Genomic DNA, 18097 nt, shown 5'->3' with positions numbered 1-18097 from the left:
AATATCTAATTTAATTCAGATACTTAACTACAGGAAAAAAGAAAAGAAAAGAAATGGCAAATGGAAATTATTGGCCATGCATATAGCAGACAAAACATTAATGTCATTGGTCACTTAAGAACTATGTTGCTATCATATATGCTGGCCCATTGATTCCCCTGTTTTGTCCACAACCAAGGTACATGTCCTTGACCGGAATTGAACCTGGGACCCTTCAGTGTGCAGGCCCATGCTCTATCTATCTACTGAGTCAAACCAGTTAGGTCATTAACTCCTTTTTTTGCTATAATAATGGAATAGCTATAGCAGAATTGGTTGATGTGAAAATAGTCTGAAACTTGTTAAAGACTGATTTTCAGTTTTGAGGAAGTATCTAAATTAGCCAATACCTTTGTGGGATTAAATTTTATCTTTAAAAACGTGGGCTGACTGATATTTCTTAGCTCTCAGCCAGCTTATGTCTTTCTACAGAGTTCATTCAGGAAAACTGTTAGGCAAGAAATAGGACCCACTGTTTGGTCAGAATCTTAATAGTTGGGGCAGTAAGAGGACTACTCCAAGAGTTTTTCTAGCTTAGAGGTTATGAAACAGATATTTCACAGTAGATAGATGGAGTTATCCTGTTGTAATAGCTCCTGGAATTAGAAAACCTTAAAGTGTCTGGCAATAATGTTATCTGAGTAAAAGATCTATGAATTGTCAATCAGAGGTTAGACCTCCTAGTTGCCAAGTTTAGAGACACTATTGTAGGTCAAGGTGACTTTGAAACTGCATTTGCTGCTTCTGACATTTGAATCTATACGTGACCATTGAAAGCTAAAGAAATTTAGTGAGTTTTTTGAGTCAAAGAGTTGATGAGTTCTTTAGTAAAAAAAAAGTTGAGTAAGTTTTCTATACCTTTAAATTACTTAAGGTAATTTCCATTATTAGAAATAATTTAATAGCTTTGACTATTTTTTAAAATATATTTGTTATTGATTTTTAGAGAAAGAGAAATGGAGAGAGTTAGAGTGATAGAAGCATCGACGAGAAACATCATCAATTGGCTGCTTTCTGCATGCCTCTTACTGGGCATCCAGCCCTCGCCAGGGCATGTGCCTCAATGGAGAATTGAGCCAGTTACTTCTTGGTTCTTGGGTTGACACTCAACCATTGAATCACTCTGCCAGGATTGACTGTTGTTGTTGCTTATTTTATTTTTTATCTTTTTATATTTATTTATTTATTTACTTTTACAGTGCCTGAAGTCTTTGTCAAAAGAAGGGATCAGATATTACTTTTCACATGCTTAGGGCATATTTACTATTGCCTGGCATGTGTTCAGGGGGAACTAATCTAAAGAGAGGCTCTTAACGGAGTGTGACTTTTTAGTGTCTAGAGAAAGCTTGAAATTGGAGAGCAGACCTAATTCTCTCCCAATATGTAAAAGCTGGCTGAGAGTCCAAGTAAATGTAAGATTTTTGAAAGTTCCCAAGAGTTTCAAGTATAAGAATTTCTAAGTAATATGATAATAACTTATGTTTTTATATCCATTATTTGATGAAATTAATGATAGAAACCTTCCATGAAATAAGTAACATTTAAACATAAATTTGTATTTTTTATTGTTTATGTCTGAGAGATTATCTGTAAGTCACAGGTTTTCTTACAAACCTTCACTGGCTTTAGAATAAAATAAAAATCGTTATCACAGTCTTCAAGGTCTTATGAGCCCTGGCTTCTGATTACCTTTGCGTCTCACATGCCTGTCCCTTTTTTTCTTGCTCACTCTATGCTTCAGCCATATGGGCCTAATTTCCTCGAGCAGATCAAGTGTGTTCCAACCTCTGGACCTTTGTCTTTGTCTTTTACCTCCAATGCTCGTCTTCACAATCTTTTCATGGTTGGATTCTACTGTTAATCAGTCCTCAGCTCAAAAAAGTCTTCCTAGTCATCCCATCTAAAATAGCATTTTCACTCTTCGAAATAAAACTAGTGCTACGTAGATATTGCTAGCCCACAATATGATAACCTGACTGTCCGATATCCTTTTATTAAGATATCTTATTGAGAAAACGGATGAGTTTCTGTTTATTAATAGTGATTAATGTTGGCTCCCTGGTTAGAGAAGTAGGTGCATATTTCTCTATACTCACCCTGGAACTGCCCACTTTTACCTCAGTTTGTGGGAAAAGACAATTTCTGACAAATATTCCTTGTGTATCTTCAGGAACTTACTCTGCAATAAGCAAATAGAGAAGTGAACTTTCCAATTTGTTTTCTCAAAATTGTGAGTTTGGAAGAACTATGGCTAATCCTGGCATTAAATGATCTGGGGATATTATAGCACCTAATGAAATTTTTAATAAAGGATAGGATCATCAGATTGGTTGCAGTATTTATAAATTAAGGTGCACTAAATTCTTCAGATGTTAAAAAAAAATAATATATATCCAGGGATGTGTGGAGCCAACTCAAACTGGATCATAAAAGAACTGCTTATTACATTTTCAGGAATTTTGTATATATGTTGCCTTTGCATTGGTAACTTGAAATGAGATGTGGCAAGAATACTTATACCATGGAAATTGGCAAACACTACAAACCTGGGCCTTTTTCTTCTTTTTCCTGGAGGGCCAGTTTACCAGCACACTGCTATATATAGCTAATATTTTAGAGGTTGACAGTTTATTGATGACAAATCAATGAGGCTAGCATGAAATAACCAAGTAACTTTTATAGGTGTTTGGATTTTAAAAACCACAAATTTGGGGTATAGAAGAAAGGGCATTTAAAAAAAAATAGATTATTTGTTCACAGAAGCAGACAAAAAATATTAGAAATTAAGCCAAAGCCGGTTTGGCTCAGTGGAAGAGCGTCGGCCTGGGGACTGAAGGGTCCCGGGTTCGATTCCGGTCAAGGGCATGTACATTGGTTGTGGGCACATCCCCAGTGGGGGGTGTGCAGGAGGCAGCTGGTTGATGTTTCTCTCTCATCAACGTTTCTAACTCTCTATCCCTCTCAATTCCTCTCGGTGTAAAATCAATAAAATATATTTAAAAAAAAAAGATTAGAAATTAAGATCTTTGTATTTGCTTCCTACACCTCCCAGATCAGGCTACTGATTTCTTGCAAATGTTGTTAAAACATATACTCTGGGTTAGAGGAGATAGCCACCTTCTGGAACCTGTGATAGCAGCTTGCCCAGCTTCCGTACAGATAGCACAGTTTAGCTGACCTCATATGCAGCATCTTATCTTATTACAGTGAGTGTCTTAGACTATTTCTTCCAGAAAATAAAAAGACTGAAAAAATATTTAGGTGGAGGCTCTGGTTGATTATAATCTATTAGAGGCCCAGTGCATGAACTTTGTGCACATATATGGTCTCTAGAGGCTGCTGCTGCCAGCCAAGGGGGTGGGGGTCTCCTTTCTCCAAGCTGCCTGCTGTCACCTGCCACCATTGGCTCTATCCCCTGGTTGAACTAGTCAAGGGGACAATTTACATATTGGGTTTTTATTATATACAGTAATGGTGGAATAAGTGGAGATTAATGTGAGTTGACCTAAAGTCCTTCAGTGGGAAAGAATTTAATGGGAAATCACACAGAGGCAGGGCTTTAAGTATTGCTCACTGATAAGAACATGTTTGAGTTATTATACTACTCAGAAGCATAAGATTTCTGTCTTGTCAAGGAAGAGATGGATTATTTGTGACATTCCAGAGCCAAACATGCTATTGGACAATACCTGTGTGAAGGAATAAATGATAAGACATGGGTCTTATATTTTTCAATTTGTTTTACAGTGACACAAAGCATATATGAAATCCTCAAATTTGCTTTAGTGGAGACTTGAGATAGATATGTTCTCTATTTAAAATGAAATTTGAGAAGCAAAACCAACCTGGAATTCTGCTCTTCTCCCTCCTCACCCCTATACTTTTAAAAACTATTTAAATACTTTGGAAAATTCTAAGGGATTGTGTCAGATCTCATTGTGTCATCTTTTTAATGTCTTCATACAACAGGTTAATAATACTGCTTACCGGATAAGAGAAAGTGACTTGTGTCAATCATCTTTGGACTGAGCTAATTATTTTCATGGAAGAGAGATTTGTTTCTATCCTTGTGGTATTTCTAGGGCTCATATTTTTAATGGAGCACTTAGCTAAACATGGTGGGATTTTGAGGTTGATCATATCCGATCTTTATATTATTAGAAAATATGAACACATTAGGGGCCTCATTCTTTGACCCAAACAAAATAAAGGAATCTTTAATAAAGAGAATATTATCAATTTGATTAAAATTAATTTCCTGAAAATAAGTCCTGGTTATTGGAAAAAGTAATCCTAGAGTGCATCAGTCATTCTGACAGTACTCGTGATATAGTGAGGTCAGGAATGGTGAGGATGCTTAGGAAAGGAGAGCTCATGAATATCATAGTCAGGGACCAAGTTTTACATCCTGTGTTGAAGACTCAAGAGAATCGACTCTTTACCTCAGAAGAAATAAAGTTTTGGCAAACCAGATTAAGAAAATAACATAGAGCTACATAGCCCTATTAAAGTAAAGGTTTCACAAGAGCCTATTCTGAAGTCCTTAACCATTGGCCATCATCTCCATCTCTTTACTAGGTGAAAATTCCTGCCACTAGTATTTACATACAGGCCTCAGGAAGAGGATCAATTAAAAATAATATTGAATATGCCAATAACAATCAACTAGTGTTCAGTATCTATATTTAAATAATTATTTAGATGAGAAATAGCTTTTTTTTGTTTTACCTCATAGCATAATTATTTTCATAAATTACCTTTAAAATTAAAGGTTTTTCAATATAAAAAGCATTCCCACTCTAGAAAGTTTTATTAAAAGAGAAAAGTAGGAAAATATGTAGTTTTGTCACCAAAGGCAACTGAACTAATACCAGTCTCTTAATTTCTTCTGATATTGTTTCAAGTCATAATTCCTATTGCTACTGCTGCATTTAATATTACTACCAGCTTAATCACCCACCATTTACTGAAAGTAGCACTATATTTTCATTGGTCCTCACAGATAAATCTATTAGATTGGTAATTTTTAAAATGCCATTTTACAAATGATAAAATGGAAATCCAGAAAAGTAAGACAACCTGCTCAAGGTGTAGATGAAAAGACTCACATTGGGTCCTGGATACATCTAATAACTCCGAACACTCTTTTCTTTATATTTCATCACACACAGACCTTCCTATTCTAGAGATAATTCTGTATCTTTTATTTTCACTTCAAAAATACTATAAGAATTTCCTATCCATGAATACTCTCTATAAACATAATTTAATTGTATTACAATAGCCCATTCTACGAATGTTTGCATATTGATGAATTTTCAGTTTTATGTATACCCCTTAATTTTTTAAAAATATATTTTTATTGGCTTCAGAGAGGAAGGGAGTGGGAAAGAGAGAGAAACATCAATGATGATAGAGAATCATTCATCGGCTGCCTCCTGCATGCCCCACAAGGGAGATCAAACTCACAACCTGGACATATGCCCTGACCTGAATCAAAACATGACCTCCTGGTTCATAGGTTGATGCCTAACCACTGAGCCACTCAGACTTGGTGACCCCTTCATTTATTAAAGCCAAATCATTATAAAACATGATGTGTGAAGGCTAATCCAGTCAGACTGAGGTCTACTAGTAGATGAAAAGCTACCCAGACATGGGCAGGGCTGATGCTATAGTCAGTATTCACTACTGCAGGTCATTTCCCTGAAAGCCCCTTGCTAGGGAAATGAGACAAAGACTGCTGTAATCAAATGCTTTTCAAATTGAGACATTTCATATAAAATTCCAAACGTGTTGCTTCTCCCCTATGTTGCTGAGGTCTTTGCTTTCTTCTTAGCCAGTTTCTGACTTCTCTGACAGTATTCTGATTATATCTCCTGACAAAATATTTTAAAATTTCTATTCACTTTATTTATTTTTTATATTCTCGAGAAGTCATTTGGAGCTTATTATCCCAGTGAATTAAATTATCACCTTCTTTTAAATTCTATAAAACTTTCCTGTCAAACACTGAATCCCAATTATAGAATTTTAAAATATTTTCCCCACTGGCTACCCATTTAATTCCATGTCTAAATCATGTGTTTGAAATGTCTTGTTCAATAGAGTCTTATCTTTATGGTTACTTCAATTTAGTTGCTTGGGGAAATAAATATTATTTACAGAAGGATGAGATATGAATAAGTAACTCTTATTTCTACCAGTGGTTTCAAACAACTGATTAGGAATCCAGCTCTTACCACTTTTTTTTTATTGAATACCCATACTATAAGCAGTATTATGGCAGATAGACACTGAGCATAGAGTAGAGGAAAAACTTAAAAATTATTTCTCACTTCATGGATCATAAAATCTAATAGAAGCGGCACAATACATCCTGATGTTCTTTTATAATACATAAACACAGTAATAATAGTGTTCTATAAAATGTTGTATTTTGGCCAAAACTGGTTTGGCTCAGTTGATAGAGCATCGGTCTGCGGACTGAAAGGTCCCAGGTTCAATTCCGGTCAAGGGCATGTACCTTGGTTGTGGGCACATCCCCAGTGAGAGGTGTGCAGGAGGCAGCTGGTCGATGTTTCTCTCTCATTGATGTTTCTAGCTTTCAATCCCTCTCCCTTCCTCTCTGTAAAAAATCAATAAAGTATTTTTTTGAAATGTTGTAGTTTGTTCAGATTCTTAAAATAAGTTACAAACTTCAGCTTAATATGTGTGTTCATTGATTTTTCTAAAATCTCTGTGGCTATTAAAAAACATTCTAAAACAAAATGGAATTGTATGATTTTCTCGTTTGTCACATGTCCGTTAAATGATACTTTACTTAAAGGAAAATTTCCCAGTACCTTTCTTGTGGCAATGGAATTACTGTGTTCTCAGGTCTTTCGGAAAATGGTTGGATTCCTAACAAGAAAATGCATATATAATGTACTCAATACTGTATTTTCTGGCTCTGCTAACCCTCAGAAACTGAAAGCACTTGTCAGATGTGCCAGTAAATCTTCTCTTTCTTGCCCTAGGTCCAAGGATCTCATAAAGGAAGCCATCCTTGACAATGACTTCATGAAGAACTTGGAGCTGTCGCAGATCCAGGAGATTGTGGATTGTATGTACCCAGTGGAGTATGGCAAAGACAGCTGCATCATCAAAGAAGGAGACGTGGGGTCACTGGTGTATGTCATGGAAGGTATGGTTGGCAATTCTGCTCTTTTGAAAATCAAATATTCCCTTTTCATCTTATCAACCTGCACACAGATGACATGAAACAACTTCATTTTCTTCCTTTGTTGTTGTGGAGAAACAGTTTGAAAAGAGGTGAAATGCTATTTAGATGCTAATTGTATGAAGTACTTGTGTTTAGGATATTAATGGAGAATTTCATATTTTTTTTAGACAAGGAAGTATTGTTGATAATTGAAAGAGAGAAATGTGATTTATTGCATTAAAACCAGACACTGTCAGGTCACTGAGCAAGCTCAGAAAGCTGCCATGGCAGCTCACGTCTATTAAAAGTATGTTTGGTCAGATAATCAAGTAGCTTCAACTCTGCCTTTAACTTTCAGTATGTGACTAGGTTTTCTGCTATGTTGCTTTCATAAAAAGAGGATGGAATGTTCCCAGAGTTTTATGTGTGTGTGATAGATGCCGAGTATAAAGGTTGGATGGCATTTTAGCTGCCTAATTAATAAGAGTGATAGATTGTTTTTCCTAAATCTTGGGCATACTAAGATAGAAACTGCTTTTTAAAAGAAACAAGGCATGCACTATGTAAATATGTTTTATGCTTAGGTAGATTTTAATAATGTGTATTTCTAACTTGGAATATATATTGACATGTTTTCCTTTTGTGAGAAGAAAAAACCTTTGAAATAATGTGTGCTCATTTCCTTTCAGTTAAAGTCCCTACAGTGACCATCTATCTATATAAAACCCTAATATGCAAATTGATCAAACTATGGAATGACCAGTCACTATGATGCACATTGATCACCAGGGGGCAGACGCTCAATGAAGGAGCTGCCCTAGCCCACAAGCCTGGACTGGTGGTGGTGGTGTGGGTTGGGGCGGGGCTGGTGAATGGGAGGCACCAGGCCAGCCAAGGCCAGGGCCAGCGGGGCCTCTGATTGCCCCACTGGTCACCCCGCAGATTGGCCCCAATGGCTGGCCCATCCTAGGGACGCTTACTGTGCACGAATTTTGTACTCTGGGTCTCTAATAATCTTATAAACTGATGCCAATCTGACCCCAAGCTATAATTCTAGCCAATTCAGTGTAACTTTGGCTGGTCTTGTGTTAATATCCTTATATCTGAATAATTAAAAGAAAAACAAACCTTGTCATTTATTTTTTTTAAGTTTTAATTGAGGAAATGTTTCATTGTTTAATTAGTTTTTTATCAACACATTCAATCTTTTCAAATTTTAGATAGCAGTGTTCTTATTATAGGTGGATTATTTTTCATGTGTGAGCATTAATATTTATAAAGGGTGTGCCATAGCAACCATGAATGAACAGGATACAGAGGAACTTTCACACACTCACTTATTATCAAGACATTCCAAAAAACCCAAAGGAGTTCAAATGGAAAATCAGTCCAATTTTCCCCACATCTCTTCAGTTAAAGGAAGTGTTCTTCATAAGATGCTTGTTTAACATGTGCCTGAACTGATTTTTATTGTAGCCCGGGCAGTATCCCAAGTGTTATTACATACCTAAATGCCACAGTATCTCATCATTTTAACAAAAGAGAATATTCATATGGTAAGACTTCACTAATTAGGATGGCTGGGGAACTTCATGTGGAGGTAGTGTAAATTTATTAACATGTATTTTCAAGTAAAATGAGCTGTGTGACTTTCAGATACTTAATTGCCGCCCAGTAGAAGTTTGTTTCAAGTTTTAATCAGAATTATTTGGTATTAGTTTCTTAAAGCAACAGTATGAGTAAATTAAGTAGCTAAGATGCTGTTTACATTTTAATGATGTTTTCAAATATATGAGTGAGTCTTAGAATATACATGAATATAATTTATTTTCTTAAATGAGTGGACACAATTGGCCTTAATTCTGATGTGATATTTGTTAATATCCTTACAATCTTTCCCTCCCTTTTAAAAATCAGAAACTTCACTCTAACTGTCATCTAAAATGCATTTTGATTTAATGATTCAGAATTGTTGATTTGAATAAAATATCTTCTTTGGGAACTTAATCTAATATTTTCCTACTAAAAAATGGCTAACATGGTGGATTTGCTTAGAGATACTGGTTTTGAGCGTTTTCTGTGATCTTTCATTGTGGATGCAGATAGGTTACATTTTATTTTCTGAAAATGCCAAGTGTCTTTTATTTTCTTTGACCATTGGCTGTTTTAAGTTAAACTTTTAAATAAAATCATCCTTTTTTTTTTTTTCCATGAGATGCTGTTAATAGTAGCTTTTATTTAGTACTTATAAATGCCAGGTGCTATTTACTCACTTTATTGGGATTAAAATGTTAATCCTCATAACAACCTTAAAAGGTAGGTATTATATTATCTACATGTTAATAGATGAAAAACTGTTAAGATAAATAAATAGGCCAAGATCGTACATATAGTATGTTGTGGTGAAAACCTTGGCCACTCAGCTCCAGAGTTCCAGTACCTAATGTTTACTTTCAAAATACATAAATTACAAGCGCTTTTGGTATATATTTGCTCTGGAGAGCCCAGTTTTGGAAACTCATATAAAATGCACAACCTCAATTGATAAGGAAAAAAAAGTGGTTTGATTATCTTCAAGAAAGCAATAGAACTTGAATGGCCAATAGTTCAAAAAGAAAATAATCTAGGTGTTTCCTATAAATACGTTCTTGGCTTTTGTGCATCCTTTAAACATTGAATTGCTCACTGACCTTTCTGTAGTTTGCCTCACATCCATTCCTCTCCTCTTATTAGCTCTTTTTTTCTCTTGAAAAATGGCTGTGATTTGGCTTAATCTTAGCCCACCTCTGTGTCATTGTTTAGGACTGAACTCTGCTGTGTACCTGAAGGCCTTATTTTTTCTGTCTAAAATCAGTAGCATTGATTTTATATTTCTCACAGGCTTAAAAAAAAACAATTTAAGAAGGAACAATCATTTCGGCTCATCACACAATAATTATTTTGATAGGACTTATGTGCACTAAGTGATCTGTGATTATTTACATCAACTCTCCAGGGACTAGCCTCATGCTTCTGATTCTCTCCCCCCCCAAAATGTTTTTATTGATTTCAGAGAGAGGAGGGGAGAGTGAGAGATAGAAACATCATTGATGAGAGAGAATCATGGATTGGATGCCTTGTGCACACCCCTCATAGGGATTGAACCCGCAACCCTGCATGTGCCCTGACTAGGAATGGAACTTTGACTTCTTGGTCAATACTCAACCACTAAACCACACCAGCCAGGCAAGGTTCTGTTGCTACTGCTTCTAGATTTTACTTATGCCTTCTGAAAACTGGTCGTCATCTTTTTCCAGTGAGCTGGTTGGTACCAGGCCTGCCTAGTTAGGATGATGTCTGTCACTATTTTTCAACCTGGACATGAATCGTGCTAGGCACCATCAACAGTAAACATATACAAATTCATACAGTAGCTTGTATTAATCCCACCCCCTGAAACATTTTACTCTATGATTAAATGATGCACTGAAGATGGATTCAAAGAGGGATTTCTATATAAACTTGAACATTAATGATGAGCTTCAGGATGTCAGTTGGCATTCAAAATGCTACCTAAGAGTATGAAAGGATGGAATTCATTTTCATATAAATTAGCTCTCTTAGTCAATTTAACATCAGAAACAGATCATTTTATTGTCCCAAATTAGGTGTTGCTTTTAATTTTTTAATTTATTTTTTAAAGAAGGACATTTGATTAGCATTGTTATGCTGATGCATTAAATGAAGGAATCCTCAGTGCACAGCCCACCGGAGCTGCAAGCGGATAAATCAGGAAGTGAAAAGGAAGGTGTTGCCTTTCGACCTGATGAGTTTTTCATGTTAATCTGAGAGAGAGCTTTAGATTGGATGAAATGCCAATGCACTTAAGTTATTCTTCAGTTCCTTTATAGGACCAAGTTCATACTGTTAATATTAAAGTACAAGCTTATGTACTGTGCATATAAAAACAAAATATGTATTTATGAAAATTTGTCATGGATAATGAATCTCTGGAAGTATTAAACATGCTTAGTAAAATATATTTCAATTATAGAGTTTATGGCAAAGACAGGAAAGTGAGATATTTAGAGGGCATGGGTTGCTACCCTTCAAAAAAAAAACTTTCATATACTTGAGCCAGAATATGGAGCATAACACATTTTTTAAAAATTGACATTATTTCATGTGTAGGTAGAAGTTTTAGGAGGAAATGCTGTATTTATTTATTTATTTTTAATATATTTTTATTTCCCTTCCGAGAGGATAGGAGAGGGAGAGATAAAAACATCAGTGATGATAGAGAATCATTGATTGGCTGCCTCCTGCACACCGCACTCTGGGGATCAAGCCCGTGATCCCAGCATATGCCCTAACTGGGAATGGAACCCTAATCCCCTGGCTCATAGGCTAATGCTCAACCACTGAGCAACACCGGCAAGGTGGAAAGGATGTTTTTAAATGCTGAAAGCTTGTCACACGAAAAGGGAACTATTCTTCATGAATCTAAATGATCAAAGAAGAAATACAAGTTATAGGGAAGAAGGCTTTAGGATTAACATTCTGCTAATTAATATGTTGCAAAAGTGAAATGAGCACCCTCATATGATGGCAAGAACCCCTTTCCCACAGTCATTCCAGCAGTGACTACACAGCATCTGCATGGGGAAATTGTGTAGGTGGAGGATTTCCTGAGGCTGACACATCACACATCTCCCATCCCTTCTCCAAACTCCAAGAGTCTGTCTGTGGGTCCATGAATGGATAGCCTTCAAGTTAGCTTATGAGAACCCAGTCTTCCAAAGGCTTCCTCTTCACAACCCTCCCCCTCTATGGAATGTGCATGTTTACTTTTAATGTTATTGAGCTTTATATTGTATAAAAGTAATAAGATTGTATACATTTTTCTGTTAAATTTTTGCTTTTCAATATTATGTTCTATATATATATATATATATATATATATATATATATATATATATATCCCAATTTATTTATCCTTGTACTACTGATTATATTGGATTATTTCCAGTTATTTTCCTTCTGATTATGGATGATTTTGAGCATATTTTTGTATATTTATGTGCTGTTTGTGTTTGTTCTGTCAAGTGTCTATAGTATTCTCCACCCATTTTTCTATTGGTTGGTTGGTTGACTACACCTTTTGGAGCTTAATCCTTATGAATTATTGTATTTCAAATATATCCTTCCATTTGTAGTTTGTATCTTTCCTCCTTTTTGTTATCTTCTATTGAGCAGAAATTATTAACTTGAAGATAGTCAAATATATCTATCTTCTTCTTGGTTGGTGCTTATGAGGTAAAATTTATTTCAGCCATTATTGCATAGATCTGTTGAGTAATTTGCTTGCTGAACATTGAACAGAATTTTAAAATTGTTGTGAGTTCATTTGAAAAACACATAGATGTATTTGTTCAAGGTCCTTAAGATTTTCAAAGATTTTTGTGGAGGGCTGGGTAGACTAATGCTTTTAATATCCATCCCTCTTATGAAATATCCTTGAATGGCTAGTAATAATTTTGGCACACTTTCAAAGGGCAGGGCAGATTGGAGCTGCTTTCCAGCACATTAAAGCTTCATGGCGTGTCTGCCGTGGCAACAGCCCACCCCATCTCTACCAGTGAGCATCAGAATAGGTCTCTGAAGTCCTCTTTGGAATTCTCCCTTGACTCTGCATTTGAGAAAGTACCCTGTAATTGCACATACTATATTTGAATTTAACTATTATAGCTTTGGAAGGATGCAGTCTAAATTTGATCTTTATACTTACTCCTTCTATAAACTACGTTCTGATGAAAACAAAAATATTCTTCTACTTTGTAAGTAGTGCAAGGAGATTCTGAGTTATGATGGATGACTTAAAATGGTCTTAAGACTAATTCCAGAGAATTCACATTTCATGCATATTAAAATATCAAGGAATTATTATTAAGGATGTCTACACTAATGATGTGTTCAGTATCACTTTTTCCTGCTTACTTTGCTCAACTTTATTAAGGTGAATTGCTTCCTTTGTATCATAAACTTCTTTATAGTTATTCATAAAAATAATAGGAGCAACTGCTTTTAAAACCAGATTTATTTGTTTGTTGTTTGCTGTAACAAGAGCAGTTAAATTATTTTATATACTTTTCAGTATCATAGCAAGTGAAGTTACTCTGTTCACTTATCAAAAGCTTGCATGATGGTCTCCAGAAGAGGACAACAGCAACTAGAAAAGGAAAATGGTGGGGAAAGCTTGGATGTTAAAGAGACAGAAAGAAGGCATTGGTGTGAGATATGGATGGAGAGGCTGGTAGAGCCCAGGCCACATGTAGGACTTTGTAAGTAGTTTATTTTAATTCCAAGAAATTTATGTAGAATTGCATCAATTTAGGTTGAGATGGGATATGATCTGATTTATGTTTTATAAGTAGATAAATGAATTACACTAATTATCAAAATTGTAAAAAATTACACTAATTACATCAATTACAAAATGTTGGAAAAAATATAACATTGTGGGAAAATGGGAATACCGGGACTAGGATGGCAGCATGGGATCCAAAGGAAAGAAATTCATTTTGGCAGCTCATACATGTCATATGGAGCTCAAAAAGAGAAGTTGCAAATGACTTCTAGGTTTTTTTGTTTAAATAATTGGGTGAATGGTGGTGCCATTTTTGGAGGGACAAAAGTGAAAACCGTTCATGTTTATGGAAGCAAATCAAGAGTTATATTCTGACAATGTGAAGTGAAATGGCTATTAGACATCCCATTGGAGATGTCAATTCAAGGACAATGGATACACATGTCTGAAATCTCAGTAAAGAAGTCAGGGTGTAAAGGTAGGAGTATTCAGTTAACCAAACCAGACTTCGAAGGAAGATTAATGAATGTAGTTCTCCTCATTATAATAGTTTTACATGCAACAGACTAAATGGAAAATTTTGTATATTTCAACAGATTTAATAGGTATAGCTATAAATATTTTTTGATTCTCCATAAAAAATCTTTGTAGTAAACTGAAAATTTCTTACTATTTTCCGCCAACTAATATCCTTAAACAACAATTCTCAAAGGGTAGTCTGTGGACCTTCTAGGTGCTCCTGGAGGTCAAAACTATTTTCATAATAACATAAGCCTGTTACCTGTCTTCTGTCTTATTCTCTCATGAGTGTGCAGTGGAGTTTCTAGAAGGCACATGGTGGGTAATGTAGCAGCCAATTAAGTGTAGAAACAGAAAATGCAGCTGTTTTCTACTGAGGCACACATCAATTCGATTTCCAAAAAGTGTAAAATAATGGCATGATTTTCATTAAACTCTTTGTTTTTAAAATGTAATTACTATTATAAAAATATATTTTTAACATGTAATAAGTGTGTTATTTTCAAGTGAATAAATATTTTAAAATGTTCTCAGTTTTAAGCTCTAATGGAGTAAACATCAGCCCACATAAGCAAAAGCTTTCTGAAGTTTTCAATAATTTTTGGTAATATAAAGAGGTTCTGAGACTAAAAGTTTGAGAATACTGCCTAAACTACCGTATTTTCCGGCTTATAAGACGACTTTTGAAATGAAAAAAAAGCCTGCTCAGACTGGCCAGAGTCAGAGAGGCAGTCTATTAAAAAAAGAACTTGTGTTGCCTTGGAAGTGGGGGGTAGTCTTATACAGCGAATATAGGCCTAAACCTATGTTTTAACTGTAAAATTAGGGGGTCGTCTTATATATCAGAAAATACGGTATATGACCTGATGACAAATATGACCAACTGGATGCTTGTTTCAGAAAAGAATCTGGGATTGAACTTCAAAATATCATATGTCCCCTCGCTCCTCCCCCAAATACTACATAAAGAGGACCATGTCACAAAACAAATGTCTTCTAAATAACGTGGTAAATTAGAAGCAAAAATTTTTCTGTAAATGAATGCATTTGAATCTAGAGCAAATAGCCAACAGATCAACAATGGGCAAGTTTGTTTTATGGAGTGCTAATAGTTTCCTTAATTCCATTCCATTTCACAGTCTGAAAGGTATCATTGAAGCATTTTGTGGGTTCTGTTTGCACACTTTCTAATGTTCACGATTTGGGAATTGAATTATTGGGCTCCCAATGATTATCTTGAATTAATGTAGTACAGTACAGACTTTTTTTTTGTAATTAGACTTTAATTATAGTTCTAAAGGAGTAGAAGAAATTTTATTTGAATCCAATTATCATTTTTTTGGAGAAGGAAATTACTTTATACTGGGCTTATTTCTCACTTAAAAATACAAGAAGATGTTACCTTGTGTGCTTTGGAGGCTTACTACAATAACCCATTTAATACCTTAAATGCTTTCAAATTTAAATAAAAAGAATCTTGTTTTACATGAGGACCCAGTGTAGTAATCTCAGTGCATATGTAAACCTAAATTGCAAGCTATTCACTGTATGTCTCTTTTTAAATTCTTATTGCTAAGTAAAATGTTTGAAATATCTATAAATTTCTCTTAGAATGTATTTCACAAGAGGCTTTTTCATTTGCTGTGTACTTGCTTGTTTTGATATCTCACTACCACGCTATTAAGCAACTTCTTGAGATAAGTTAAAAAACAAAAAAGCATCCTTGCCACTTTGATTTATTGTCCTTAGAAAGACAACTTTCTTCTTCTCCCAAACGCAGCTCTTATAAGTAACAATGGAAGATAAAAGGCTCACCCCAACTGTGAATGCATACGACATTATCTTGTGATGAGAAATTAATTTTAGAACTTATTTTCATGCAAGTTATAGCTGAGTGTTTTCATCAAAAGTACATTTTATTTCCTGTTCTCACAATAGATTGGCTTTCAGTGGTAGGGGGGTGCTATGCAGAGAGTTTCCCAAATGAAAAGTATTTTAATAAGCACTGACTTCACCATCAAGCTTGGGAACTGCACCCCAACAAAATTGTAAGCGTTGCTGAAACCGATTTGGCTCAGTTGATAGAGCATAGTTCAATTCCAGTTAAGGGCATGTACCTTGGTTGTGGCCACATCCCCAGTAGGGGTTGTGCAAGAGGCAGCTGATCAATGATTCTCTCTCATCAATGTTTCTCTCTATCCCTCTCTCTGTAAAAAAATCAATAAAATATATTTTAAAAAATTGTAAGCATTGTTAGGTTTTCATGTAAGACTCTTGCTGTAGCGTGGATAGCTGTGATTGGTGAGTCAACCAGCTGTGGCTACCGGCTATGCTAAGACTGTAACGGCATTTTTACTATATGTACAACAAAGAAGTTTTGTAAATAAAATCTTAACATTTTGGGTCTGTTAAAAAAATACACACACACACACACACACACACACACACACACACACACATATATATATATATATATATATATATATATATAAATAAAAATACATATATAATCTATAAAATTGGGTGGTGATAAAAGCTATGAAAACCAGACCATGGTAAGGGGACAGAGAGAGGAACATGCCTGATGGGAAAGAAATTGCTGTGTGGTGGAGGACATACAGGGAAGACCTCTATACGTTGAGTGTTGAGCAGAAGCAGGGACATGAAGGAGGTCAATGGGCCATGCTAATAATATCTGAGAGAAGAGCATTTTAGGCAGAGAAAATAAAAATGTGCAAAGCCCCGAGGCAATCTTCAAGGAGTAGGATGGAAGCAAGTGTGGCTAAAGAGGAGATATTGATTTGTGGGCTGGAGGTAAGGAAGTCAGGTAAAGAAATCAATGATTTAACAGAGCCCCAAAGGCTTTGTGGGCCATGTTATGGACTTTTTCGTTTCTTAAAATCAAGCTAGAAATTCATAGCAGGTTTGAGTAGAAGAGCAACATGCTCTCATTTATGGCTCTTTTGCTACCATGAAAAGTCCACTCTGACAGCAGGGAGGGAAGCAGGGTTATCAGTTTGGAAGCCGATTTAAATAGTCAAGGAAGGAGATAAGGATGACTTGGGCTAAGGTGGGAAGAAAGATTAAATTTGGAAACTATTTTGAAAGTTCAGCAAATAGTACTTAATAATGGATTGGGTTGAAAACACTATGTAAGATAAAGAGAAGAGTAAAAGATGCCAAGCTTTGTCCCAAACAACTAGCCTAATGGAATTGCCTTTTATAGAAACTGGCAAGACTGTTTGAGGCACAAGACTGTCAGCAAATATCTAGTGAGCAATTTTTGTTTATTTGTTGTATGAGGAGTCATTGTGTTGGAGTTACAGAGAGCGCTCAAAATAGTGGTTAATGTGAGATAGGAGTTTATTTGTCTTTCACATGGTATTGAACTGAGTAAAAGGTGCTGGTGGAGCAGCTATACTTCATGTGGTTATTCTGGCACTCGGGTGTCCCATCCTGTTGCTTCTGTGTTACCTGAGTGTGACCACTGTGAGCAATTGGAACGGGGTCCTTACAGGTGTGCAGGTGTTCCAGCCCAGAAGAGGGGGAGGAGAGGAATGGCAGGGCCAGGAGCTTCATCCTCGAAGTGAAGTTGCACTCTGCATCTGCTCTCATCCTCTTGACTAATACTTAGTTCAAGAAAGACTAAAAACTGGCCCTGGGCTGGTTTGGCTCAGTGGATAGAGTGTCTGCCCGTGGACTGGGATCCAGGGTTTGATTCTTGCCAAGGACACAAGCCTGAGTTGCAAGCTCAATCCCCCATGGGAGGTGTGCAGGAGGCAGACAATCAGTGATTCTCTCTCATCATTGATGTTTCAATTTCTCTATCCCTCTCCCTTCCTCTCTAAAATCAATAAAAAAAATTTTTTTTAAAAGAAAAACTAAAAACTGCAACCTCTACAAAGGTAGCTGCGGTCCAATAAAAAATTGGTGGGGCATTTTGTTGCTAAAATAAGGGAGAGAATGAATGTTGGGGGACACTATGCCAT

The 18097-nt window shown here is 35.8% G+C and overlaps 1 protein-coding gene across 2 annotated transcripts in view; it reads left to right on the top strand.

The window, feature by feature from the left end:
- The window catches only part of PRKG1 (protein kinase cGMP-dependent 1), a 1018841-nt gene that overhangs the window by 134024 nt on the left and 866720 nt on the right, over positions 1–18097 (top strand). For both annotated transcript variants that reach the window (XM_036438437.2, XM_036438436.2), the window contains exon 2: positions 7059–7225. In XM_036438437.2, coding sequence (XP_036294330.1) covers positions 7059–7225 — 167 coding nt within the window. The remainder of the gene's footprint in view (positions 1–7058; positions 7226–18097) is intronic.

The sequence above is a fragment of the Pipistrellus kuhlii genome, unplaced genomic scaffold (assembly GCF_014108245.1).
Source record: "Pipistrellus kuhlii isolate mPipKuh1 unplaced genomic scaffold, mPipKuh1.p scaffold_m20_p_15, whole genome shotgun sequence".
Classification (NCBI taxonomy): Eukaryota; Metazoa; Chordata; class Mammalia; order Chiroptera; family Vespertilionidae; genus Pipistrellus; species Pipistrellus kuhlii.
The sequence above is the reverse complement of the archived record's forward strand: the minus strand, read 5'-3'. Positions and strand labels throughout refer to the sequence as shown.